Raw genomic sequence first — 27,471 nt, 5'->3', positions numbered from 1 at the left:
AAATTAATTAAATTTCAGTATATCACCGGGCGGTTTAGAATTAATGTTCTTTGCCTGTTGTGTTTATATGTATTTTATTTTCAGTCAAAAAAATTGGGAAGTAACAATAATAAAAAGTACATAGTCGTATTAGTTCTGATATAATAAACATTTTTGGGAGTGTTTCTTCTCAATAATAATACTTGAGAAGTACGAACAATTAAATTTAAACATATATGCCTCGACATATCTTGCATCCTTAATAGATACATTTTTATTGAAATAAGGTGCACAGCAATCTTGTTAGCCATGAATTTTAATTTTTGGCAGGTCATTATGAGGACTCTGGTACTCTTTATGGCCTTGGTGGTAGCTGGGGTGTACGCTTCTCACTATCGTGGTGGCACGTTTTACTGGGAACGACTTGGCAACAAACATATCCGTATTTTTTGGCGTCTCGCATTTGAACAAAACTACGACTTCGAAGAGTATTTTTGTAATTTTATTGGACAAGAAAAGCAAGCAGAAACAGCTCTTGCTTTGACCTGTACAGACTGCCGTGAAAATAAAACAATTTCTTCACCGCTATATCTTGAATGTGCATTCACTTCAAAAGAGATGAAATGGAGTCTTTTTGATGGATACGTTGATTATAAGGCAGACCGCGAGGCATTCACAATTGCGTAAGTAGGCCTACATGCTCGTGTTCATTTAGTACGCATAATAAGACAGTATGAAGACAGTGTGATGGTATCCTCCATTTAAATGAAATTATATTTTCAGGAGTAGTGCCTATACACATTTATTTGTTTAAAGAGTCAAAATCTTGACAGTTTTTAAAACTAAGCTAAACAGCCAATGATTCCTTTCCGAATTTCATAATCACTATTGGGCTGAGGTTTCAATCTCAAGACTACAATGTATCAGATCCACGATTACTTACATTGGCCGACAAGTGTATCTTTGCTATAGTAGATATACAGTTTTCAGATTGTCTTTATAACTGTTGATACAATATCATTATTGGTTTGTCACTTCTCTTCCATTGGCCTTTTTTTTTACATTTAAATTTGAACTCATCTATAAAAATCCTGTTTTAATTAGAGCATCAGTATTAGTGAAATACACAAACATTTTATTTAAAAAACATAAACGACATTGTTTACAAACACACAGAAAATAGTATTTTAATTCGCATGCAACTCGACTCTAATAGCTCACTGTGTCGGACGGTAAACACTAAATGTCGGTAAACACTAATGCGTGGTTCCCACTGGCGACGCAACACAAGAACGTAACGCAACGCAAGTGAATTGACCAATCACAAGCGATGGCTTATTCGCTTGTGATTGGCTAACTGCCTATAACCTCGCTTGTCATTGGTTAAAACGCTTTTGCGTTGCGTTTACGTCCTTGCGTTACGTTCTAGTGGGAACCAAGCTTAACTCAAATTTGCGCACGCGCCTGCAGCCATGTAGAAGAAAGTTTTGTTGAAAACAAGAGTTTTATATTATCTTCATTTTTCTTGTCAGTTTTAAAACAAAAGAAGAATGTTCTGATAGTAGCTGGATTGGCCTTCAAAACTACGGCGGTGGAAAATGTTGGTCACTACTGACCAAAGTTGACACTTCAATAAAATTGGAAAACAATTCTCCAAGAGTTATGGCTGGTTTACCAGTTCATCGAGTCAGACAAGGCTGTAACAGAGTTATCGATCTTAACCGTGAGTTGTTTATATTTAGATATAGCTACCCAAATACAAATAACTCTAACCATTTTGTCAAACTAGTCCAAATATGGTAGTGATATGCCCAAATATTGTATTATGACATCATAAATATCCATATAATATGAGAACATCGCATTTTGTTGTCATATAAAGTTTGATAGTGTAGACAAAGTTTATTTATGTGTGTATATCCTTCTTAATGGTACATACTTGTTTATCTTTTAGCTATTGATATAGACGGAGATCCAGTTAAATGTCGATGGACAAGAACTAATGAATGCCCAGAGAGACGAAGTGATACGCTTTACAATAATGATCCTGTGTGTGGACGTCCCACAGATTTTACAACACTTAATACGGTAGTTACGGAAACTATAAGATTTTGTCAGAATATTCTTCTTTTTCCTCTTTCACGTTATTTATAATGATATCTATATATAAATTTACGTAAGGGCAAAATTCGGTAAATCGCGCCTTACTTCTATAATGTTTACTCGATGGTATATAAAGTTGGTTCGTACTTTCGGTACTGATTTTAACCACCTGATGTAACCCTTTTTACTAATTAAATTGAGTCAGATAATTAGTTATTGACAATTAAAACGAATTTAGGTTCAACGATTTGCCCCAAATAGGGATGTTTTCCGATCGTGGTATACACTGTCTAATACATGTCCATTGTGAAAAATACCCGCATACAATAATACGAGGATGCTTCGCATTTTCCTATCTCCTCCTAAAATAACTGTTTTTAATGACTGAAAACCGGTTGAACAGCTCGAGTACAGCATCATAATGTTGAAGACAGGCCGATTTTCTTTAAAAAATACTATTTTGATAGATTTAATATACGTTTATAGAAATGTATTGATTTGCAATGAATGGAACATTCCAAATTATTGCATACCTCCATGTTTAACACAAGTAGGTAAATTTATAGACCCTTGGAGAATAAACAGAAATAGTATTGTAATGCTATACAATACTGGAAATAGGTATTAACCACTTTTGATTCAAAAGTGTGTTGGTACTGTTAGAATATAAACAAATATACTAATAAACGTTATCACTGTGAGTATGGGTAGCTCCTACTTTTAGATTATAAACACATAATATACTTTATTACTGTCAGTTGTTTCTCAACGTTTGTATTATTTAATAATTACAAAAATATAAACGTATTAGTGGTCTTTAAATGTACTTTACTATTTCAATCGACCATGAGACAGTGACAGTTTTAATAAATTATTAAATCGGAAATGTTTTACTCTATTTAGTGGTATATTATTTATAGGCCTATAAAAAAAATATTTCGTTACTGATTGGATAATAAAGAAATATAAAGAATAATTTAACAAAATTGGGTTTGTTTAAATGAGTTCAAATAACAAATTTCGACTCATTTTGTGACAAGTTTCTAGGTGCTAATTTTGGTTGACTACATAAATAATTGTGTCTATTTATTTGTTTCTGTAAACGACAATGTTTTATAGTCCTGCCGTACGTACATTTGAAATCGCCAGTTTTTTTACGCTGAAATTACTATGTATTCGAGAACCATCTGTGGGCACGAACTAGATGGTACGCGAGCGAAGCGAGCGTACCATCTAGTTATCTATAATTTTAGTTAACATGAACTGGTTAAACATAACAAATACAACTATAACGTAAAACACATTTAAAGGATGTACAGATAGTCTCTTGTACGTGAATTTGATAAATAACTGATGAACCAAAAGACAACTGAAAATGTCATATGTTGTTAATGTTAATATAATTATTGTAGACATCATGCACGATCGAGTTTAATACCGGAGAAGATAGTGCGGAAGGTTGGTATGCCGCTTCCATTATGATTGAAGATTTTGAAGATAAAAGTTACAAAAAAGCTAAGAGCACAGTTCCATTCCAATTTCTACTCAAAGTTACGTCACGTAAGTAGCCATATAATATGTGAATAGAATTATCGACCGATTGAGGGCAAGCTATAATGTGTTTTACTTCTGTGTATAATAATACCTTACTCATTTAGCACAATTTCGGCTACTATTCTAGTCGCCAGAAGAGGTTTTGAAAAGTGGTCCATGTTTTCATAGTCAAAGATCATTTTTAAGACCATTTATGGATTGATAAATGCATGTATCAATAACCGAATGTTTCTCTCTTCCCTCGGCTTAGTTTCGTAGGACCCACTTCAATTCTGCTGGTAAATCGTCTGTAACGTACGAACATAGTACCAGCTAGACCTAGTCTGGCTTTGTTTCGTTGCTGAATTAATTGTATTTTTTTGGTTTTGCTGAAATCTATTAACACAAATCGGGAGGTAGACCCAGTATTATCGAGCTGGAAAGTTGACGGCCCATTTTTTTTTCTTTAAAAACAAAATAAGTACTTTTTATTTATCCTCAATATTTCTATATACGGCTTTACCACCGTTGAAACACCGGTTCTCTTCAGATCACCGAAGTTAAGCAACGTTGGGCCTGGCTAGAGCTTGGATGGGAGACCATCTGGGAATATCGGGTGCTGTATATGGAGCTGGGGTCCCGTTAGGCATTTGAAATCAGCATTGCTGACTCTTATGGCAGCCCCTGCATCTAGTATCTGCCTTTCCTCTGGTGAATGAAATAATTAACAATCAAAATAAAATAAAATTTACTGCACTATTCTATTTCAAACTAATATTCTTCTTTCCAAACAAATATTAATGTAGTTTATATTTCATAGTTCTGTAATGAGAAAAGTTCATTAACATAATAACATTAACTAGGCCTGATATAAATTGTTATAGGAAAAGAAATGTACGTAATAATACATTCATTCAGGCTTATCGCCTGACTTTATTTACGTTAGGCCTCTGGCCCCTAGTTATTAACAAAATAATAATTACATTGCCAAATAAAGCAATTTATGGTCACAAGATAAATGAATTAATTAATTTCGTTTTCTAAGCAAAATATATATCTTAACTTTATAAGCATGATAAATATATTTAGATAGATATAGTACAGTGCTAATAAAAACAACAATAACCGTTATATTGGCGGACGGCGCTCCATACTATTAGCTAATTTACATACAAGGTCAATGTGAAAATATTTATTCATTAAAATAAAAAAATAAAATTAGTTTATTTTCCATTTATTTTTTTGTAAAATGACTTTTTATGATTCATCAGCTTTGAATTGAGCCTAATTTAAAAAAGAATTGACGCATTTCATCAAATACTGTGCCATAAAATAAAGATATTGGTAAAATTACGTGAAAGAATAGGTCATTGACCTCTGACCTAAAAGTGCATCACTTAAAAATTGGGTTTTCCGATGTACCAATGTATGTCTCAAACAAAAATCATATTAAGACCAATGGTAAAATATGTGCACTAAATCGACTCATCTCTCAGACTACGACGTTCATGTTCCTGTGACTGCTGAGGTTTTCGATTTGCATGAAAGCTTCATAGCTCATTTCTTGAGCTCTGATTGGTTGCGCAATATTTTGCTTCGCAAAACGTAGAAACAATTAAAAAAAAAAACTAAATCGAAATCTTAACTTCTTTTGAAACATGACATTTTTATTCCATAGAAAGTTTGCCCTTGATATGACTTAAATTAAATTAAAAGTGACTTTTGGTGTTTAATCTGTTGATCAATTATTGAAATTCATAAAATCGTTGCGCAACTCTGATGTCTTTCAAAAATAGGAGGTGTACAACTTCACGTAAATGTCCACATGTTGTCAAAGTTATGAAATGTTATGTTTACACTTTTTAGAGAAACGCGACTCACAAAAAGGGAAAAAAGAAAGAAGAATAATACAGAAAAAAGTGATGATCCAATAGGGGGCCTACAATAACTTGGAGTTATTAAGCGGATAACTAATAATACAAAAAAAAGTTTATGATGATTTCATACAATCACAAGGAGTTATCTGCCAAGGTGCGGATAACTAACTACAGTAGTAAATTTCGCTGCGGCGAAAAATCAAAGAACTAGAATTCGTCACAGAAGGGAGTATGGCAAACAGAAACTGGTATACGCATGCGCATAATTCGAATAGTGGAAAATCGGCTTTAAATCCGTTATCGTCGTAAAATGTAGTTATATATGAGTTAAGTACATAATAAATCAACTTTAATAGCCAGGCCAGCCAATATAAGTAGTGGTTTACTGCACATAACTAGCTAAAACAAATAAATTGACATGTTTCGCTCAACACTTGTGTGACGAGAGTTGTGTTTTTGAGCACAGGAATGTATCGTCTAATCGAATCTGCATCTCTTTTTTTTCTTTTCTTTAGCCGGATCATGTATAGGACCAAAGATTGATCTTGAAGATTGCAGCGTGATTGCTCCTGGAGAAACCTGGAACAGTATCGCTACTGCGTCATTACAAAAGGGATCAAGTGCATCGACGTATGTATTCCAGACCTTTTGTTTTTCTTAAGACGTAGGCCTACATTAACATTCAAATAAATTCCCACAGAATAACATTTTAAAAACGTTTGTTTTGTTATTAAACCGATTCTATATTTACCATTATTTTACTGTAACTATGAATTTTTGATTTAGTGTAAATGAATTCCAGGGGAGTTATCCAAAGGGAATGTCATACTTTCAGACCCGGATAACTAACCGCAGAATAGAGGCTTACCTGACGTTTAGTCCTAATGCAGAGGGTATCTATGTGTTCAGCTTTACAGCTACTGATAACAATGGGTAAGCTACGTAGGTTTACAAAACATACCTAGTTTTCATATGGAAACTGAAAACTAATTCTAAAGAGCGCCTTTTAAAATAACGATTATAAACAATCTACATGTTTTATTAATGCTGTAAACATATGTCAATTATGAAATTTAATTCTTTTTTTTTCTACATAAAAATACTAATCAGTGTTCAAAGTGATCCGAAGAATGGATGTTTGATTGCAAGTTAGTTAAAACATTAAATATTTGCATATTGTATTATGTAATAAATTATAATATCATGATATGAGTGATTTCTTACAGAACATAATTCATTTTGTTACCATAATGATACACCCTTATCTGTGAACATCTCTTATAAAATCACAACTAACATTGGTTGGTCTTGTATTTTTAGAAAGGAGCCCTGCTATTCTACCACAATATTCGACCCCATCTAGCAACTCTTTGTACAAAGAAATAGATGAATTTTGGACAATCAAATTTGATTCACCCGTAAGTAGGACAACCCTGGAATAAATGAGTAACAGTGACAGTGAAATATTATTAGAAACCGTTTTACACAAAATAAAGGGTCTATGAACCATCGGGCGGTTGAATAACGTTAAAATGTGTAGCCAACTCTAAGGCTCTGTATACACGATCAAACTTTATGTGAAAAAAATATGTGATGTGCTCATATAGATATAATGTCTTCATATCACTACCATATTTGGGCACATCACACTTTTTTTTTGTCGAACGAGTTAGTTAGTGTAGACAGAGCTTAAGTTTATGTTTCACCACATTTGTCAATAGATTTCCAGACCAGAAAAATCTGCGTATATTATGGTAATGGATAGTTCCGGAACAAAATACGCCAAATATGATGCTGCAAATCCAGATGAGGTAGAATTTCCTGCAGGCGATCCTACGATAGCTCGGTATAAAGCGTTAAAAAACTTGGAAGCTGGAACATATTTGGTATCTTTAGATAAAGGTTTTTCAGTTACTTTAAATGCGTGTATGTTGTGCAAAGTCTTACACAGCTCCTCTGCTTTCAGATATGTTTTCAGTATTCGTAAGTATTAGAGAAAACTATTATTATTATTATTATTTTGTGGTCTCAAACAATACAAAAAACATCGTCATGTAAAATTATGTTTTGTGAAGATAACACATTTTGAAAGATATAAATATTTATCAAGGGCTCATCATCCCTAGACTCAAATGGTATTTTTCACTACTGCAGTTGTAAAACCAAGAATTGATTTAGAGGAGTGCAGTGTTATTGCTCCTGGAGAAACTTGGAACAGTGTAGTCACTGCTTTAATACCGAAGGATTCAGATGCTTCAATACAAAAGGGATCAGGTGCACAAAAGTATATATTTTTTTGTCTCAGTAGATATTGATAAAGACAAATTGTATTATTTAATGAGATTGTGACCCTCTTTCTGCAAACATGTTGAGAAACTTGTTTCTGGAATATTTTTATCTATCTCAGACTGACAAAAACAGTTCCCTCCTTTTTTGCGACAGAGTTTATCTTACTAGAGAAAGATAGTAACAAACTAAACAAGAAATATTTCTTACAAAAAACGCTGCTCGCTTATTGAAAAATATTTTTTAATTTTTGAATGTGTCATTTTATTGTCACATAATAGTTATTTTACCTGAAAAAATGTAATTTAAAGCAACAAATACTTAAATTGTCTGTCAGACAATGGTTTTGGGGTTTCTTTTCTCTTTTTATATGTAAATTAAAATTTTTTTTACAGAAGTGAATACTCAATTTCTGTCACTTTAGTTAATTTTATTGCTAAGGTCAAGTCTGGGGGTCACTTCATCACCCTAGATATTTCAAGTGTGAAGTATCCTATTACAAACACAAACTTTAATGGACTGTTTCGATAATAATTCAATGAATATCTGACAGTGAATATACCAGAAATGCTTTGGGATTTGTAATTTTAGCATGAAATGTCCCAATAGACTCTTTTCCCAGACTTTTTTGGGTCTACTGTAGCAGCTGGAATCAATAAATCATAGTGGAGTTTCCATTTTCGCAAAACTGTCGTCATTAGAACTATAACTGTTGCTTGCTTTAGCTTCTGATTGAGTAGTCCTAACGGGACGTAGCGGGCAAGAGCAGCAGCGTGAAAATTGTGGTATGAAATGTTTGAAAACAAATACTGTGCCTTTGTCGTAGTATTTTATCGTAACAGTTTCTTTTAGTGTAACTGAAATCCAAGGAAGTCTTCCATATGGAATGATAATGTCATACGTTAAAGATTCAGAACCGGGCAAGAAAGTCGTCAAAGCAAAACTGTCTTTTAGACCTAATGAAGAAGGCACCTATATATTCAACTTTACGGCTACAGATAATAATGGGTGAGTATGCCTATGAGGTTCATCATAATTTCCAAACGACATAATACAGTATGAACAATATTAAGTATGATATACTCGTGTGCCAGTTATAGAGTGAAAATACACTCTTTCCTGGTTAACCAGGGATACTATACATTCTTTCTTCCCAATTCTCTTACAGTGCTCAAAGTTATCCAAAGGCTGGATATTTGATTGTATCTGGTACGTTTTAAAAATCATTAAATAGGACGACATTTAAATTTGCTAATGTAATATTTAAAAATGCTTAGAGCATAAAATATGCTTCTTTGTGTTATTATAACGGGTTTGTTTTTTCTTGTTACTGGTGTAGCTTACGGTTTTCCTATGAATGTCAATGTAGATCCGCCTGTTCTTTTGCCAGAATTTTCGAACCCGTCTTGCAACTTTTTGTACGAGGGAAGAGAAGAATTTTGGACAATCAAATTTGATTCACCCGTAAGTAGGCCTTCTGTTGCTTAGAAGACTCTTGCATGCCACACGTCCATGGTATTACACATTGGTGTAGTCAGTCTTAATTACATTATGCCAAAGTGGTTTCATGGGTTTAGGAGGTTTAATTGTAAATATTTATTGAAAGAGGATTGATTTATTTTAAACAAGGTATTTGGTTAGAAACTTTGAACCAATATTTTTATACTAAAGGTCACACGTCCAACAAGATGGAAGGCATTCATCAAGATTCAAGACATGAACACTACCAAAGTAATAGCCAAGTATAATGCTCTTGATATGAATGTTGTAAGATTTTCAGACAGTGATCCAACGATTGTTAAATACCCTGCACCGACTGCAGTACTAGGTGACAGAGTATATCGGGTGGATGTTGATCTAGGATTTGTTGTCCGAGTCTTTGGCACTCCATGTGGTCGTAACCACATTGCTGTTGGTGAAGGCGGCATGTATAACTTTCAAACATGTAAGTACTAGTAGGTCTACGCATTTCAATATTTCAATAATTCAATCTTTTTTTTCCTATCGATCAAAGAATAAAACACATATTACAAAGGAGAATATACGATGTACTACAGCTTTTACACTGAAATCTTACACAAATTGGACATGAATAAAGGCACTGATAATTATTTTCGGTAACTAAAGCATAGATTATTTTTTATTGCATTTTATGTAATTAATAAAGAGAAAGAAAGAGAGAGAAAAAATATTTAAAATTACTCAAAATTATCCTACTACTATTTCTACGACACTCCTTAAAAAAAAAAGTATGTAAAAAAGAATCAAAGTTTTGTATTGTGTTGTATAATTGTTTTCTCGCTCCCTGTAGCTAAGAGACCAGAAGTAGAATGCGGAGAATCATACATAAAAGTCCGCATCCCTAAAACGTACGTGAATAACATTCCAGCAAGTGAGCTTCACCTTCACGACACAAGATGCAGAATCCAGGACAATCACCCAATGTACTACCAGATTGAGTTTGGTTATGATGAGTGCGGAACTATCATTAAGGTTTTAATTATTATAGTATTATAGAGTTTTCTTTATTATCTATTCGTTAACCTGTTTTCAATTGCGTGGATATGTCCAGTTTCTATTTCTATTTTTCTAGCATTTATCACAATCAAAGACTACATTCTACAACACGATTCGAGACGATCCTAAGCCAATCTTGCCAGATGTTCCAATAACTCGAGCAAAGCATAATGTTGAAATACAAATCATTTGTGAAATGAGAGGACTCGGTGGTAATGACGTATTCTTCAAAACGGCTGCAGACGTTAAACCTGACATATACAAAGCCAATGGAAAGTTTAAGACTTATCGTAAGATGTATGAAGACTCAAGTTACAACAGAGACATCACTGGAACTGCATCAGTTGAACTCAAAGAGAAGTTGTACTTCGCTGCTCATAGCACCTCTTCTAAAGAGGTTGCCATTGAAAGTTGTAGAGCAATGCCTAAGTTTGGAACGTGCACACACAATAACACAGTGTACACCATTATTAAAAATGGGTTAGTGCAGAAATTTGATTTTACACAAAATATTCTTTCACATATTTCATCCCATAAATTATGTTATTGTGTTAAGTTAATCTTAAAGCTGAAATTTGAGATAAGGAGTAAAATTATTTTTCAACCTTGGCCGGTTTGACTAACAAAATGAGAGACGCTAAAGCGTATAATGAGGTTGAAATGATAGAAAAATAAGAAAATATTTTTGCTTTTTTTTGTTATGAAGTGAGTTGCAAAGTACATAAAAGATGTGCAGATTAATATTAAAAAAGAATGGTTAATTAAGGATAAACAATGCTAAATGTTGCAAAGGTAAATCTGAACTTCATATTTAGGTGTGGTGTTGGTCCATCCGCCGTCAGTCTTAGTTCGTCTGGTTTGGATCATCGCTTCTCTATTAAGTCTTTTGGTTTCATGCATTATGACCTGACAAACGAGGTATGTGTTTAATTTTTTTTATTTAAACAAGTATATTTTTCGAGAATATTAAATATATTTTGGAGACAAATAACGATGTAACTATTGAGTTTATAGCACCATTATCAAGTGTGTCTTATAATTATAGGTGTTTATGAAGTGTAAGATTGTGTCATGTAAACCCGCAAGTAATTCACGTTGCGCTGACCTGAAAAGTGGCAACTGTTCCTCCAGACGTCGAAGAGGCGCTATAATTGAAGAAGAAAGCGATACGTTTATGACTTTTAAAATTCTGTAGGAATTCAATAAACGACGATACTATAATTAGATGACTGTACTCTTAATATTTGTCGTATTATAAAAAAAAATACAGTAAATGATAGCACATATATGTTTTAAAGAATTTTCTTTGTTTTAAAAGTAATTCATATCAACCAAAACGAAAATGGTAAACAATTATTATGAACGAAAATAGTAAATAATTTACGAGTAAAATGATTTCGAATAACATAAAAACATCCTTTCCATACGCGTGTATAGCCGCAAATCATAAAATCAACGCAATACGTAAATATTTTTATAACGAAATATTCTTCGAAACGTGTAAAGCCGCAAATCGTAAAAATCAATTCAAAACGTAAAAATCAACGCAATTCCTTTTTAATATCCTTTCAACGAAAAATGTTTTTCAAAACGCGTTTTTTTTTTTCGAAGTATCTTGATCTTTGGTACCAGTGTGTTTGTGACAATAATGTATGGAACAGAAGAAAACAATCAACGACGTAAAATCTCATGGAACCTTACCATAATTGATTCGTTAAGTTAAAAATACAAGCCGAACCATTGACTTCAAGAATGAGAAGCTAAAGTATTACCAATTCTGGCAGACAACTGACTTGCAGAAGAAGGGCTTTGTATTTTGTCAATTTATAGTGTACGCCTACAGAGGGAGAAAGGCTAATGTAGGACAAAAGAAACTGCAGATTACCGCAGTTTATTATAGTATCTTTCGAAAGGAGACCATTGTGAGTCTACTTTCTAGGAATTCAGTTGTTATTGTAAAGAGTTTTTTTATTATGTGACCTCAAATAATAATTATTCCATATGTGTTAACCTCCAAAGTAATTTGAATTTTAGTTAATAATAAGTTAATTTCAATATTTTATTTAATAACTATTGTTCTGTAAAATCGATTTAGGCCTCCTAAGTATATGAAGCAGAACATAATTGATAAATTGATTGTACTTTTAATTACTTGTTCAATTACGTGACCGAATTAAATGACCTATGGACCAATGTATAAATTGTATATAAAGAACATATGTATTTCACCTACAGCAGTTGCAGAGTTTGTGAGGTACAGGAGGTAACGGTTTCAACAAATCAGTAAGTTGTTCCTTCAATTTCTATGGTTTTGTTTGTCTTCTGTTTTAATTCTGTTATATTTTCAAAAGGACCTCAGTCCCTTTTAACTATTGACTTTCATGGACTATCTTTGCATTTCTATGACTTTTATATAATAAGATGTTTTACATAAAGTAGATTCAATAAAAAAGAAATAGTAGTAATGTACCGTATAATAATTATATTATGAAATGAAAATAATTTTAAGTACTTTTAAATGTTAATTACATTTTTACTGTGTATTGTATTATATTCAGTGCAAATCAATCAAATCAGGGAAGATTGAAATTAAATGTCAATTCTTAAAATTGTAATTTCACTCTTCCCTGATCAAATCGAGTATTTGAATGTTGCATACATAACATCAGAATTTCCAATTCGGACTGACTGTACTAATAACTATTAGGATGAGACATTAATTCAATTGAATTGAAGTCTCGGATTTAAGGTAGAATTCATCGCATTCTCCTGGTTCATTCTTGGTAAGCATAACACGAGTTTATTGGTTTCTTTTGACAGGTAATCATGAGAAGTTTGGTTCTCTTTTCGATGGCGTTGATGGTAGCTGAGGTGTGCGCTACTCACTACCGTGGTGGTACGTTTTACTATGAAAGACTCGGAAAAGCAAAGGTACCTTGATTTTCTTTCAAACTCAATAACAGGCCTAATTTGTGTAGTTCGTTTCATTGTATATCCATTGCCCATTAATAATTGTGACCTGGTAAGATTTGCCTTTTCGCGTAAAACGAGAACTAAATATTTTGCTGTTATACTACTTAAAATGTTTAGAAATTAAGTGGTGAACCACAAAAGATAAAAAAAATGTAAAAACTATTCGTATTATTATCTATTATTGTATTCGGGCCATTGATGAATGAATAAAACAAGAATCGATATAAAAGTTAACAGTATGTATGATTTGAACAATCGATATCGTTATTATTTATAATCTTAGTTCGATGTTACTTCTGTTGGCGTTAAATATTCATGTTCTTATGTTTTATAAATGTTAATATAGTATAAACACATGTTATTTAACCAATCACAATCGACAATTCGGATGCTCCATCACATTGTGATTGGTCAAATTACTTGTGATACGCCTATGTCGTTGCGTCTAAAATTATTATTTTTGTTTGCTCTAATAATTCCTGACATGTTGTGAATTTGTTTTCAATAGGTACGTGTTTTCTGGCGTCTATCTTTCCAGTTGATTGACTCTTACCCAGAATACTATTGCAACAAAGTAGGAGAAAACCTGATTGCCGAAAAACTTCTTGCTTTAACATGTATTGATTGTGGTACCAACCAGACCATCCTAACCCCACTAAAACTTAAATGTACTTCAATTTCACAAGAAATGGGATGGAGTCTTCTAGATGGATACGTAGATTATACGGCAGACCGTAAAGAATTCATTATGGCGTAAGTACTTTTTTTATTAACTTGACTTGATCTTTTAGTTTACATCTATCCAATCTTGTTGGAAATAGAAAGTTCATTGTTAATAATATTCATGTTGACATTGACGATTGCAATTACATACTATGCATTATCTTTTCTATAAGGAGTTGAGCAATTGATCAGATGTTTGTCCTACTGTATATACATTAAGTACGTTGAGAAGACTTTCTAAACATTTTGATATTATTATAATAATATAGTATTGACTTTGATGTAAAATAATTAAATATACTTTTGTTTTTTGTTTTTTTATAGATTTAAGACAACTGGCATGTGTTCCGACAGTAGCTGGATTAAGCTTGAAAATTACGGTGCTGGAAAGTGTTGGTCACTTTTAACTAAAGTTGACACTTCAATAAAAAACGACTCTCCAAGAGTTACAGCCGGTTTACCAGTGTATAGAGTCAGACATGGTTGCAAGAGACTTATCGACCTTAACCGTAAGTTATAGTAGTATTGCCTCTAGTAGAAACAATGATATAACTTACAAAAAAAAAGGAACAATTTGTCCTCTCGTTTGAAGATAAACGTGTCCTTTAGAACAAGATAACGGTTATGCTTAATATTTCAACACACTAATTTCATCATCTTAATCTTTCAGCCATTGATATAAACGGAGACCCGACAAAATGTCGATGGGCAAGTAACGACGAATGTCCAGAGGGTCGAGATAGTAGCGATGTTCGCCGTGTATGTGGACAAGCAACATCATTGACAAAACTTTATCAGGTATGTATGGTTTTCGAGATTGTTGCGTTCGAAAAGTTATGGAAAAGTTAAACCAATCAAAAGCGTTTAGCAGTAAGTTATCAGTATAGAATGTAAACATGACTTTTAAATTAAATTGTTTACTTATTTTAGAAAGATTGCAAGATCAAGTTTATTACCGGAGAAGATGATTTACAAGGGTGGTATGGCGCTTCTGTAATGATCGAAGATTTTCCAGATAAAACTTACAGGAAAGCTAAGAGCACAGTTCCATTCCAATTTCTTCTTGACGTAACTGCACGTAAGTTTAAATCTAGTTGGGTTACGGTTTCACTGACTATACACTCCTAAACTGATGGTAGTGTCATCCGAGGGAAAATCTCAAACACTGTCTCTGAATTTGAATTTTTTTAAAGAGCTCATGCAAAAATAATGTCAGTGGTGTCTACAATTGAAAAGTCTCTAAAATATTATGGAATAGAAAAGCTACAGTAGTGTCCCATTGTTGGACGAAACACAAGGACCTAAGTGCGTCGCAACTAATTTGACCAATCATGACGTCATAGAAATCATCTAAATTGTGATTGGTCAATGCGTTCATAATCAATGTAGGCTTATTATTTTAATTTATTATATAAAAATGTATTATTATAAAATTACATTTCTTCACCAGCCGGATCATGTGTAGGACCAAGGATTGATCTAGAAAATTGTAGCATAATTGCTCCTGGAAAAACTTGGAACAGTTTCGTTACTGCTTCAATACAAAATGGCTCTGATGCATCAACGTATGTAAATGTTTGTCAAAACGATAAAGTGAAATAGCCAGAAAGATTAGTAGAGATTTCGGGCAACAAGTTTTGTTTTGTTTTTATATATTTAAGCAAATTGCAAGATAACCATAAGAAAATTCATTCACTATCCTTCTTAAAGATGGCAATCTCATTCACAAGTCAAACATAATACAATATGCTCTTCATAAACAAAGTCTTATTACAACTCTCTGCGAGTGGGGTTGTAAATTGTCATGAGAGTACTTTGACAATATAGAGAGTATAAGATATCTTGGTAGATATAAACATTTTAGGAATGAAGAAATAAAAAAAACAGGTCAAATAGAGGTTAATATATTGAAACTTAAATTTAGGTATTCAATGGAAGACTTTTACTGATCTAGGAGTTAGGTCCAAAGGACCTAATGTTAGGTCCAAAGGGTCTGTTGTTTTAAGTAGTAATTCCCAATGGGTTTATTGTCTGTGCAAGTTTGTCCACTCCATTTGGACATCGTGGTCTTGGAATAACTCTGAAATTTGCATATGCCTCAATAATGTTGATCTTAATTTAATTTCAGTATAACTGAAATCCAAGGCAGTTATCCAAGTGGAATGGAAATGACATACGTCAGCGGTTCAAAACCAGACCAGGAGGTTGTCAAAGTCAAACTTTCCTTCAAACCTAAAAAAGAAGGTACCTATGTTTTCAGTTTCACAGCTACTGATGATAATGGGTAAGTGGAATAAAAACGTCACAACGCATGCGCATTTTTTAAAACTTTTGCAGTGAATAAATCAATAAATTAATGTTGGTCTATATTATGTAGTTTCATTTTAAATCATTCTATATAAAAATACTTTTAATTGATTTGCAGTGTTCAGAATGATCCTATGTCTGGACGTTTGATTGTATCAGGTAAGTTCACATTATCATTTGTGTTTTATGTTACGTGTTTATCATTTTATCATTTATTATCTGAGTATTCTTAATTATTAAATCTGATCAACCAACTCGCTCACTTAGGTGACCAGATGATACTACCCTGCTTAGAATTCCATCAGCGGGTTGTTCCAATGTTTTCTTTATTGATTCATTTAGTAGAGTTGTAACTTGGGGGTTTGGATCCTTTTCTATTGATTCATGATTACTGGTTTTAAACGCTATTAGGTATATTCTCACGACATGTTCAATTTCACTCCCAAATACCTAATGCAATACTTTTTGTAGAGCATCTTGTGTTTGTACGGTAAATGGCAGTGCACCGTCACCTTTTTGGCAAAAATTATGTATTTTGACAATATTTGACTGCGTCTCTAACTGCGGTATATCTGTGCTTTAAAGCCTTAAGCCATTTTGCATATAAGAATGTATAAAAAAAATATATTTCGTCTTTTCGGGTATTTGACATTTTACCATGAAGATATCTGAAATATGTAAACAAAAACTCGTTTATTGTTTATTATCGCTGTTTTTTACATTGTTGTTGGTTTAGCCGATGGTCGTTTCAATAATTTAGAAAATACACAAGCTCCACCTGTAATTCTACTAAACCAATCAACCCCAGTGGCCAACTCCGTGTACGAGGGAACAGAGGAACTTTGGACAATTACATTTGATGGACCCGTAAGTATACAGTAATCACAGTTAAATCTGACGTATTGGTACGGCGGCGCTCTTTACTATGACATGACGTAGGTTCAATGCATAGCAAACTGGGTACCCATTGTTCAGTTTTGATGGATCAGTGAATACTACATGTAAGAGGCCATCGTTCTTTTGAATAAAGTACATATTAATTTCATTTGATGTTGTTACGTTGTACTCGTTGTAATGAGATCACGAAACGCCATAATATACCGCGGAGAAGTCGGGCATGGCGGTAGAAAATAAAGCCAGTAGGCCTATAAAATCTCGACCAGAATAAGATACGCCAATATATTATTTTACTTATAGGTTCAACGTCCAACAAACAATTCACACATCAAAATCTTAGACTCGAAAAAGAATATAATTACCAAGTATAATGCTGTTGAAGATGTAGTAAGGTTCCCAAAAAGTGATCCAACGATTGTCCAATACCCTGCACCTACTGGTCTAGAAGGAGGCAAAGATTATCTTGTAAAAGTTGAGGCAGGTTTTAGTGAGCGAGTCTGGACAACTCCATGTGGCTTGAGTACCAAGGCTGTCAATGATGAACGGATGTATGGCTTTGAAATCGGTAAGTAGGCCTACACTCACTTGTAATTTACATACATAATACTTTAATACTAAAAGTTGTATAAACGGTTGTATAAACTACTTCTTGCAAACTATGCAATCCAAAGGATCTTGTTATATTGTACGTAGGTATAATATTTCCAAATATAGGCCTAAATCTGAAAATGTATTAGTCCCCTATCTTTTATTATTCAATGTTATATTTCTCATTTTTTATAGCTAAGCCACCAGAACCAGAAGTAGAATGCGGAGAATCATACATAAATGTCCGCATTCCTAAAACGTACGTGAATAACATTCCAGCAAGTGAGCTTCACCTTCACGACACAAGATGCAGAATTCAGGATAATGACCCAATGTACTACACGATTGAGTTTGGTTATGACGAGTGTGGAACCATCATCAAGGTAAAAAATATGCTGATTTTTACTTGGTGAAATAGTACTTGCTTTGTTTGTTTGTTAGCACGATAGCGTCTACAATTTTGAAGTTATCATTCTGAATTTGTCGGTTTAATAAAATTATATTCTTATAGAACATGCCTATTGAATTTCAGGAAAATTGATATGGTCACGTCACAAAAGCTTATAGTAGGCTATATTAAAATCTGAGTTGCCTGTATCTTCCATATGAGGAGTGTTGACAAAGTGCCAGGCCTATGTATAAAATAAAGTAATCAATAATAATATATAATAATAATTGGTATAATCATACAATATTCCTGTTTTAGTAGGCTAGGTAGTACGAACGATTTTCATTGTTGTCCACGTACGTACTATTAGGCCCCGGCGGCGCTAGTTCCCTGCCTTGCATTTTGACTCCAAATTTGGGTTATTACTTTATGAAGATTCACTCTTCCCTCATAAAAAGCGATGGATTTTGTTATACACCAAGTATTCCTTCACTTTTAAGTAACTATGAGCTACAAAATGAAAGCAGTACTGGATATGGGACTTTATGAAAATGGAAGTCGCTAAAAATTGTGCGGTGTGAATATTAATCTAGGGTGCGCATCATAAAGTAACAACGTTGTACATGAGAGGCAGGTTGAACTCTGATAATCAGTTGGCAGTTGAAAACATTTCAATGATATGAATTGATAATTTATAGAATTGAGATGTTGGCATAATAAAACCACAGCCTCTAAAACCACAGCCACGGTCTTGAAATCAACACAAAAAATGCATAAGATGATGCGCGCGGACACTAACGAAAGTAGGCCTATAAAATACCAAACTATATTTCAAATGTATTTTTCGTTGTGATATTTTGTTTGTCAGAATGTTTTTCTGTTCATTTACATTTTTTTAAATTTCATGGCTTATTATATTTTGCTTTTTGTGTGTCAGGTTTCATATCCGTTTTGCTAGTTTTGTAATTAGATTATTAGATTGAGGTCTAGTTTTGATTTTTAGATTTAAGCATGTCGCGGATTCGAACTCAAACGTACTAAACATTGATATCAATGGTCACGGCGATTTACTTACTGAGCCATACCATGATTTACAAAAATCATTCTGTTCAAACTATGTGTATAATTAACTTCAACGACGTGATCATTAGATACGGTTGACTAAAGAGTGGTGTTTTGGCGGCCTGGCATGGTATTTGTAGACCCATCCGGCCATGGCGGTACACAAAGAGGAGGTTGCGTAATTTTTACAGTGACGTAACACGGTCGCTGAGACGTCAAATTACTGATATTTTTTGCCTTTTTTAGCGTTTCTCCTTAGAATTCAGGAAAGTGACATAGCCTATCGTGTGCAGTCCATCAATAAACATCTGTGTGCCAAATGTGAGCACGTACCGTTCAGTGGTTTTGGAGGAGATACGTAAAATAAAAAAATATTTAGTAGATAGTAATAATAGTTGTTCAATATTTCTGTATCTATGGAGCACCAAAAGAGCAACAATAATAGAGGACTAAAACTCATTGGAATGCGTCAACTTGTAATGCATTTATTGGTGAAATACACGTTTAATTTCAATATATTTAGTTTTCAATCAAAATGCTGTAATATGTTACGCGTACAGTCTTTTATTGGCCATTGCGTAAAAATATTGAATCTACTTAGCTTCCTTTTTTTTAAATCGACGTCAATTGAACTTAACTCTGTCTTTAGTTGATATAGTTATATCTATATACATGTATAAGTTATGTTATTAGGAATACATGTATTTAAAACATGTCTGTATATTCAGTTTGCTTTTTTTTCAAGCGTTCATCAAAATCGAAAACTAAATTCTACAACACAATCAGAGACGACCCGAAACCAATCTTCCCAGGTGCACCAGTAACCCGAGCAAAGCATAAGGTTGAGATGCAAATTATTTGTGAAATGAGAGGACTTAAGGTTAATGACGTATTCTTCAAACCAGTGGCAGCAGTAAAACCCGAAAAATACAAAGCAACTGGAGAGTTTAAGACTTATCTTAAGATGTATGAAGACTCAAGTTACAGAACAGACATCACTGGAACTGCATCAGTTGAACTCAAAGAAACCTTGTACTTTTCTGCGCAGAGCACATCTTCGAAGGACGTTGCCATTGAAAGCTGCAAAGCAATGGCTAAATTTGGAACATGCACAGAGAATGACAAGAAATACACATTCATTGAAAACGGGTAAGGTGTTTATATTTATATACTTTTACTACAATTGTCTTCATATTTTTTACTCATTTAGCTTATTATGTATTATATATTTTTTCAGATAATTATTATCTATTAACTATACTATTACTGAATATTAATTGTATTATAATTGTAATACAAGAAAGAAGATTTTGATTTCATTTGACTTGATAATTATTTGGACATCTCTGGCATGTAATTTTCTTTACGTGAACTTCCCCTGCGTGTCCCATTGTGGAATTCTGTTGAACAATTTTCATATTTTTTTGTAATGAATTACAAAAAGACACAGGACAAGACTTTGATTTTCAACAGTGCATAAGAACACATTATTCTGTTAGCATTGGCACGCCACAAGGGTCTGTTATCTCCCCAATGTTGTTTTCACTGTTCACCAGCAGTTTCAGAGCCAATTCAAATGAATGTTGTATAGTAAAATATGCAGATGACACAGTCATCACTGGATACATTACTGGCAATGATGAAACAAGCTATAGACAACTAGGATGTGATTTTTATCACTGGTGCTGCAATAACAACCTGAAACTAAACATAAAGAAAACAAAAGAAATGCAAATTGATTTTAGGAAAATTAAAGAACCCTTAGAACCTCTGATTATAAATGAAAATGAGATTGAAGTAGTAAATGAGTACAAATATCTGGGTTGTATAATTGACAATAAGCTAAATTGGATAAATAATGTAAATAAAGCCACATGCAAAGCCAACCAAAGGATGTTTATTTTAAGAAAAATGAAGTACCTACAAATTGACAAAACTATACTTAAATTGTTTTATAACTCTGTAATTCTCAGTGTAATACTTTTTTGTAATGTTTGTTTTTATGGTAATACAATGCAAAAAGATAAAATTAAACTTAATCGAATAGGAAATAGAGCAATTAGACTAGTAGGAGAGCACTTACCTGATGTTGAATCCTTGTATAAAGAAAATGTGTTAAAAAAAGTAAAAAGTATCATTGATGATGAAACACATCCTCTTCACAAACAATTTGCTCTCATGAATTCTGGCATAAGACTACGTGCACTTAATACCAAAACAAAACGGTTTAGGTGCTCGTTTGTACCTAATGCTATACACTTATATAACTCGTACAAAGGTAAAATGTAACCGATAATTTTTATCTAATTTTAACAATTTTTAGCCTCTTAACTTTTTGTGTGTGTTTTTGTAAATTGTATTTTATATTTTTATATTTTGCCAGTTTTCAAATCACATTTCTGTTTTTTAAATGGACAATAAAGTATATATGACTATGACTTCTATAATTAAAGTAATGATCTTCTTTCTTGATTATTTAGGTGTGGTGTAGACTCATCCGTCAGTTTTATTCCTTCTGGCTTGGATCACCGCTTCTCTATTAAATCATTTGGATTCCTGCAATATGGCTTAACTAACGAGGTAAGAGTCTTTGTTTAAAAATAGTGATGACATTTACTGTTATGAAAACTGACCTATCATCAAACACTTTATATTGCAACTAACCCATAATCAAAGAGAGAGTGTGGGGTAGTGGGATGTTATATTACATAACAAAAAAATACTATTGCATTGATATTTTCTAATACTGTATTATTCGAGACTGTTGAGATTTGCTATTTATTCATACAACATTTGTTTTTTGTCTAGGTATTTTTGAAATGTAAGATGGTATCGTGTAAACCTGAAGCAAGTAGTTCACGTTGTGCTGAGATCAAGCGTGGTAACTGCTCCAGACGTCGGCGAAGTATCAGCACGTTTGAAGAGGAAATCGATACCTTTATGACATTTAGAATGTAACATATGAATCAAATCCAAAAGATCAATGATAAATAACCTATAACCGATGACTTCTGTTTACTGAAATAAATGTTTTACAAAGTTTAAATGTTATTTTTTGGTTTTTTTTCTGAATTTACATAATGCAATGAAAATGATATGGATTAACACGATTTTCGGCAACCTACGACTGACGACACATATATACTGTTTGGACCTAGAATTCGCTGCCAATTGTGAAAACAAATTGTGCCCGTTCATTATGAATGAAGACGTAAATAGTTTCTAGTGTATAATGAGAGCAGGTAAAATCGAAATTAAGGTTACGAAGATGTTGATTGTGACATTTATTAATTCCCCGGAAGCTCTGGCTTTTGAGCAATTTGGTTAATTTCAATCCGTTTCCTTTTTTATTACACTCTTATAAGCTGTATTTAACTATGAATAACAAACAGTAAAACATGGTTGATATTTCAGTAAGATATACCGATATATATAACAAATACAGTATTTCTTCTGCGTTTAAAAATGTTGAAACGAAAAAAGGGTAAACAATAATAAATAAATAAAAATAAAATGTCATCTTTAATAGCAGTCTAGTGTATCGACGGTTCTTGATATTTTAAACTATTTTTATTGTACTACTACTGTTAGTCTAGTAGGAAATGTGGGTTCCCATGCACTCCTGAGGTATATATTTTAAATATTGTTTTTTTTCCATTCCCAAGTATGTCTATTTACCAGATCAAGTTTTTACCCATTTAGTCGGCCATGTTGGATTTAAGTAGGCCTATGTTAAGTAATTCATTTTCATTTCTCAGGGACTAGAAGAAATACAATTTTTGTACCAAAGTACTCAGAAAGTTTTTTGTAGTACATGACCGAAAGTAGGACTTTTGATATATTACCTTTAAATGGGATCCATAGCTCAATAACCGGTATGGCATCGAAGCTTTAGTTTCGAAATTATGCAGAATACCCACATTGATATGGTAATGCGACAGTTTGGCCAACATTTACAGGAAATTATAGTTTTGACCTTTGACGTAATTTCATTTACAATTTTTACAAAATTGTTCCCGTATTTTGGTACATTTGCAGTTCTCGATAATTAACAGATGTAGAAATATAATTTGGGTGCCAAAGAACGTACTCTTATGAATTTTTATATTCACTCTAATAGCAGTTTCCTTTTGCAAACAATGACCGAAAGTAGGAATTTTGACATATTAGGATCTCAATTTTAAATGATGTCCCATCCCAAAACAGGTTGACATAAAATAGTATTGATAGTATCAAATTGTTCAGAATGCCCATATTTATATTTATGTTAAAATGAATAGGTTCGGATCAGAAATGGTATTTTGTTATCATTGTCTTCTTCCCTTTTTTGAAAAAGTAAATTATAAGCCAAACAAATAAAACAAACATATTTTAATATTTTTAACCATTTTCAATCATAATTCTAAAAAAATACTTTCAACTATTTCTTTTGATTGAGCTTCGGTCACTTGAACTAGGAATGCATGAGCTACATTTCTTAGTGCATAGATATATATCTATATGCTTAGTGCAAGGTGATGACCTGTTTGCTCGCAACGCCAGTTGTTCAATTCAATTGAATTAAGCTGTACGGCAATCTAAAATATATGTGATTGAAGTTACAACAGACGAGATTTCAAATATCTGCGTAAGTTATAATTATGAGTCGGGGCTACTTTTAAAAGAAAAGAGAACGGAGACGGTGTTTTTTTTATATTTTATTAAAGTATGTTGCACTAAGCATTGATGGCCTCTGAAGACGGGACGGGGCAGGGAGCTTCATTTTGATCCTTTCAAGTTGTTTAGTCTCATTAGTAAAACTGGTATACCAGACAAGACATCCATATTCAATAAACAGATCTAACAAACGCGCAAACAAGTGAAGCATGATGACACACCGTCGTAGCTCGTCTCGAAAAATGTACTAGATTCTTTAAAGTGCACGAGAAAACTAGTTCTACCACCAGAACCATGGAGCGAGTGAGGCTCGAAACCTTGCCGATGTTAATATGGCAGGGTATTACGGTTTCACTGTCTTAAACCGCTTTGCTCTACTCACTCATAATGACAACTAGAAAGCCACTCCGAGAGTGCATAGTTCCACCTACTGTAACATTCTTCTACATAAGATTTAGTCTCCGGAAAAATTGTGTGTGATTTAGACTAATTTCACTACAAGCATGTGTACAGTATGCGAGTTTGGTGGGATAGTTATATTATGTAACCAGCCTTTCAACTAACAATATCTTCAGCTGACTAACAATAGAACAGCAACCCGAAAAACAAACGAATGAATTTGAAAAGAAATAGCTTTTTTAAACTACTCGAAAAACGTGTACATTAAATCTAATTATGTTTTAAAATTACAAACCACAAATTATAATTCTTGCCTCTTGAACAAAAAAGTTTTTCAGACAAGTAGTTCTCGAGAAAATGCAATTTGAGTTTACTCGTTACTTGCTCACCCGCTTTTGGAAAATTCTGTACTATCTTTTAACACTAGCAGGTATGAAAATAATTCTAAAAAGTGGTCCAGAATAATTGCTTCCAAAATTTAATGGAGTGGTCCTTGACCGCATATCTATCTGTATTTTCATTTTGGGAAAGATCTTGTAATTACTTTTTGAGTAATCCTGCCAACAAACAAACAAACAAACACACGCGATCGATTAAATATATCTCCTTGGTGGAGGTGGTAAATAATGATGATGATGATAATAATAATGATAATATAGACGATGATCAAAAGTGGGTCGATCATTCAGGAGCTTTGAGGAACTCCTCTATGCCTAGGTGATGCCCATGACGATAGATATTGGTCAATTTTCACACGGAGTGAATGCTAAAAACGCTTCTACAAATCATACACGGATCTCATCTATGTTTAAAAATTAGGTCGAAGCTTTTTTTATAATCAATCAGCAGTACACGGCTCTCCGTATATTATCATTCAAACCTTCGTTCAAAAATAAAAGAAGAGCGTTATACATCTTTTAGTGGGGAACCTAATGTAATTCCGTGAGATTTTAATGCTCAAGTTGAGTTCTTGGCAGTTTTGGAATCCTTAGGACTAGTAGACTCCATTGCAACTGGGGCCAATTTTTGCCGACCATTTTTTGGCCACCATATTAGATTTACTTAAAACTGATAGTAGCTCCTATTTTAAACCACGTACGAACGTAATTTGTGTGACAAATCTTACAATATTATGATAAATCAGTCCAATGGTCCAATTTATAATAATAGCATATGGCAGCCATAATGTGATGATTAAATATATAAATGCATACATTATATACGTTTTTCATAGCGGCCATCTTAGAATCCAATATGGTTGCCATATGCTATTATTATAAATTGTACCATATGATTGATTTATCATAATATTGTAAGATTTGTCACACAAATTACGTTCGTACGTGGTTTAAAATAGGAACTACTATCAGTTTTGAGTACAAAATGGGGGCCATTTTGAAATCCAATATGGCGGCCAAAATAGGGTCGTGAAAAATTGACCCCAGTTGCAATGAATTCTACTAGTCCTAAGGATTCCAAAACTGCCAAGAACTCAACTTGAGCATTAAAATCTCACGGAATTGATATTTGGAACATTAGGTTCCCCACTATTTGGTGCCTCAGAATTGCTCTGGATATTAGTTTAATTTGGTTCTAGGTAAAATGTCACTGGTGTGTTACTATACTGTAGTAGTAAACGAACCAGTACAGTATTCTGAAATTGTCAATTTTTTACTGCTTTTAGACATTTTATTTGTGCACTTGACTTGACTTAAACAACATATTGACAACACAAATTTGGTTTCTATTTGTGGTGAAATACATTTAAAGTATTTTGATTCATGTTTTAATATATGTAGGCCTAAAGCTTGATTCACTATGTGATTGGTGGGTTTATTGGTGTTACTATACTATGTGCACTTTCTCAAACAACGCAAGCACTCCATTACCGCGGAGGAACATTCTATTGGGAGAAAATAAACAATAGGAAATAAAAGTAAAATTACAGCATTGTCCTATTATTTTGCCCGAAAGGCCTCTAATTATATAGGTAGTTATAAGAATACTAAACTTTGCAGAGACCCGTTAGTCCTTGAGGAAGGTCCCTCAATTTAGCTGAGAAGGATTGAACTGTTAATTGATTCCAATCGGAACAAATCGTGTTGCAACTTTACTTGGCTACCTTGTGTAAATTATTGAATCACCTCAGACGCATTTTCTATAAATATAGAGGCATCCACCAAATCAGTTCCTCCTTTCTTCTAAAGTAGGAAAATACATTTAGTCTCAGTACAAATATGTAGGTATCTACTACACCTTTTCACGCTGCTGCTCTAGCCCGCTACGTCCCATTAGGACTACTCAATCAGAAGCTAAAGCAAGCAGCAGTTATAGTTCTAAGGACGACAGTTTTGCGAAAATGGAAACTCCACTATAATTTATTGATTCCAGCTGCTACAGTAGACCCAAAAAACGTCTGGAAAAAGAGTCTATTAGGACATGTCATGCTAAAATTACAAATCCCAAAGCATTTCTGGTATATTCACTGTCAGATATTCATTGAATTATTATCGAAACAGTCCATTAAAGTTTGTGTTTGTAATAGGATACTTCACACTTGAAATATCTAGGGTGATGAAGTGACCCCAAGACTTGACCTTAGCAATAAAATTAACTAAAGTGACAGAAATTCAGTATTCACTTCTGTAACAAAAAAAATAATATCTATATATAAATTTACGTAAGGGCAAAATTCGGTAAATCGCGCGTTATTTCTAGAATGTTTACTCGATGGTATATAAAGTTGGTTCGTACTTTCGGTACTGATTTTAACCACCAGATGTAACCCTGTTTACTAATTAAATTGAGTTCGATAATTAGTTATTGTTATTGACGATTAAAACGAATTTAGGTTCAACGATTTGCCCCAAATAGGGGTGTTTTTCGATCGTGGTATACACTGTCTAATGGATGTCCGTCTTGAAAAATACCCGCAGACAATAATACGAGGATGCTTCGAATTTTCCTATCTCCTCCTACGATAATTGTTTTTAATGGCTGCAAACCGGTTGAACAGCTCGAGTACAGCATCATAATGTTGAAGACAGGCCGATTTTTAAAAAAAAATACTATTTTGATAGATTTAATAGGCCTATACGTTTATACAAATGTATTGATTTGCAATGAATGGAACATTCCAATATCTGTTCCACAAGTGTCTATTCCCTTAGGCGTCGTAAAGGC

General features: G+C 33.2%; 3 protein-coding genes, 1 long non-coding RNA gene and 1 pseudogene across 5 annotated transcripts; all 5 read left to right on the top strand.

The window, feature by feature from the left end:
* Nucleotides 1-315: 315 nt before the first annotated feature.
* LOC140042154 (uncharacterized) lies at nt 316-6,153 on the top strand. Its single transcript, XM_072087680.1, has 5 exons — nt 316-662; nt 1,512-1,702; nt 1,934-2,067; nt 3,495-3,642; nt 6,008-6,153. Exons 1-5 carry the CDS (start codon nt 316-318, stop codon nt 6,151-6,153), a joined length of 966 nt encoding a protein of 321 aa, XP_071943781.1.
* LOC140063700 (5S ribosomal RNA) lies at nt 4,125-4,243 on the top strand (annotated as a pseudogene).
* LOC140046920 (uncharacterized) lies at nt 5,534-11,525 on the top strand. Of its 2 annotated transcripts, XM_072091678.1 has the most exons (14): nt 5,534-6,122; nt 6,279-6,425; nt 6,603-6,640; nt 6,813-6,910; nt 7,214-7,475; nt 7,647-7,776; nt 8,631-8,786; nt 8,947-8,987; nt 9,118-9,242; nt 9,450-9,723; nt 10,090-10,271; nt 10,372-10,775; nt 11,111-11,213; nt 11,341-11,525. In XM_072091678.1, exons 2-14 carry the CDS (start codon nt 6,313-6,315, stop codon nt 11,488-11,490), a joined length of 2,076 nt encoding a protein of 691 aa, XP_071947779.1. In that variant the 5' UTR covers nt 5,534-6,122; nt 6,279-6,312; the 3' UTR covers nt 11,491-11,525. The 2 variants fall into 2 exon arrangements, with proteins under 2 accessions (XP_071947779.1, XP_071947788.1); XM_072091687.1 differs by lacking the exons at nt 5,534-6,122; nt 6,603-6,640 and having other exon boundaries at nt 6,299-6,425.
* Nucleotides 11,526-12,007: 482 nt separating this feature from the next.
* Nucleotides 12,008-13,217, top strand: LOC140046915 (uncharacterized). The gene is made up of 3 exons (XR_011844883.1): nt 12,008-12,217; nt 12,531-12,578; nt 13,116-13,217. It is a non-coding gene; the product is annotated as an uncharacterized lncRNA (long non-coding RNA).
* A 637-nt stretch (nt 13,218-13,854) lies between these two features.
* On the top strand, nt 13,855-22,279 carry LOC140058116 (uncharacterized). The gene is made up of 13 exons (XM_072103674.1): nt 13,855-14,021; nt 14,316-14,500; nt 14,662-14,789; nt 14,922-15,069; nt 15,442-15,556; nt 16,120-16,275; nt 16,417-16,457; nt 17,035-17,165; nt 17,496-17,760; nt 17,979-18,166; nt 19,979-20,382; nt 21,714-21,813; nt 22,042-22,279. The coding sequence occupies exons 1-13, from the start codon at nt 13,957-13,959 to the stop codon at nt 22,189-22,191; spliced, it is 2,076 nt and encodes a 691-aa protein (XP_071959775.1). The 5' UTR covers nt 13,855-13,956; the 3' UTR covers nt 22,192-22,279.
* The last annotated feature ends 5,192 nt before the right edge of the window (nt 22,280-27,471 follow it).

This window comes from Antedon mediterranea, chromosome 1, assembly GCF_964355755.1.
Source record: "Antedon mediterranea chromosome 1, ecAntMedi1.1, whole genome shotgun sequence".
Classification (NCBI taxonomy): domain Eukaryota; kingdom Metazoa; phylum Echinodermata; class Crinoidea; order Comatulida; family Antedonidae; genus Antedon; species Antedon mediterranea.
The sequence above is the reverse complement of the archived record's forward strand: the minus strand, read 5'-3'. Positions and strand labels throughout refer to the sequence as shown.

What these genes read in the sequence shown, in the direction of transcription:
- LOC140046920 (XM_072091678.1), top strand. Translation starts at nt 6,313, where the DNA reads ATGTCATACTTTCAGACCCGGATAACTAACCGCAGAATAGAGGCTTAC. An exon ending in AAGGGATCAGGTGCACAAAA is followed by an intron (nt 7,777 to 8,630) that starts GTATATATTTTT and finishes AGTTTCTTTTAG; the next exon opens with TGTAACTGAAATCCAAGGAA. An exon ending in TGGATATTTGATTGTATCTG is followed by an intron (nt 8,988 to 9,117) that starts GTACGTTTTAAA and finishes TTACTGGTGTAG; the next exon opens with CTTACGGTTTTCCTATGAAT.
- LOC140042154 (XM_072087680.1), top strand. Translation starts at nt 316, where the DNA reads ATGAGGACTCTGGTACTCTTTATGGCCTTGGTGGTAGCTGGGGTGTAC. An exon ending in CAGAGTTATCGATCTTAACC is followed by an intron (nt 1,703 to 1,933) that starts GTGAGTTGTTTA and finishes TTTATCTTTTAG; the next exon opens with CTATTGATATAGACGGAGAT. An exon ending in TCTACTCAAAGTTACGTCAC is followed by an intron (nt 3,643 to 6,007) that starts GTAAGTAGCCAT and finishes TCTTTTCTTTAG; the next exon opens with CCGGATCATGTATAGGACCA.
- LOC140058116 (XM_072103674.1), top strand. Translation starts at nt 13,957, where the DNA reads ATGGGATGGAGTCTTCTAGATGGATACGTAGATTATACGGCAGACCGT. An exon ending in TCTTCTTGACGTAACTGCAC is followed by an intron (nt 15,070 to 15,441) that starts GTAAGTTTAAAT and finishes TTTCTTCACCAG; the next exon opens with CCGGATCATGTGTAGGACCA. An exon ending in TGGACGTTTGATTGTATCAG is followed by an intron (nt 16,458 to 17,034) that starts GTAAGTTCACAT and finishes TTGTTGGTTTAG; the next exon opens with CCGATGGTCGTTTCAATAAT.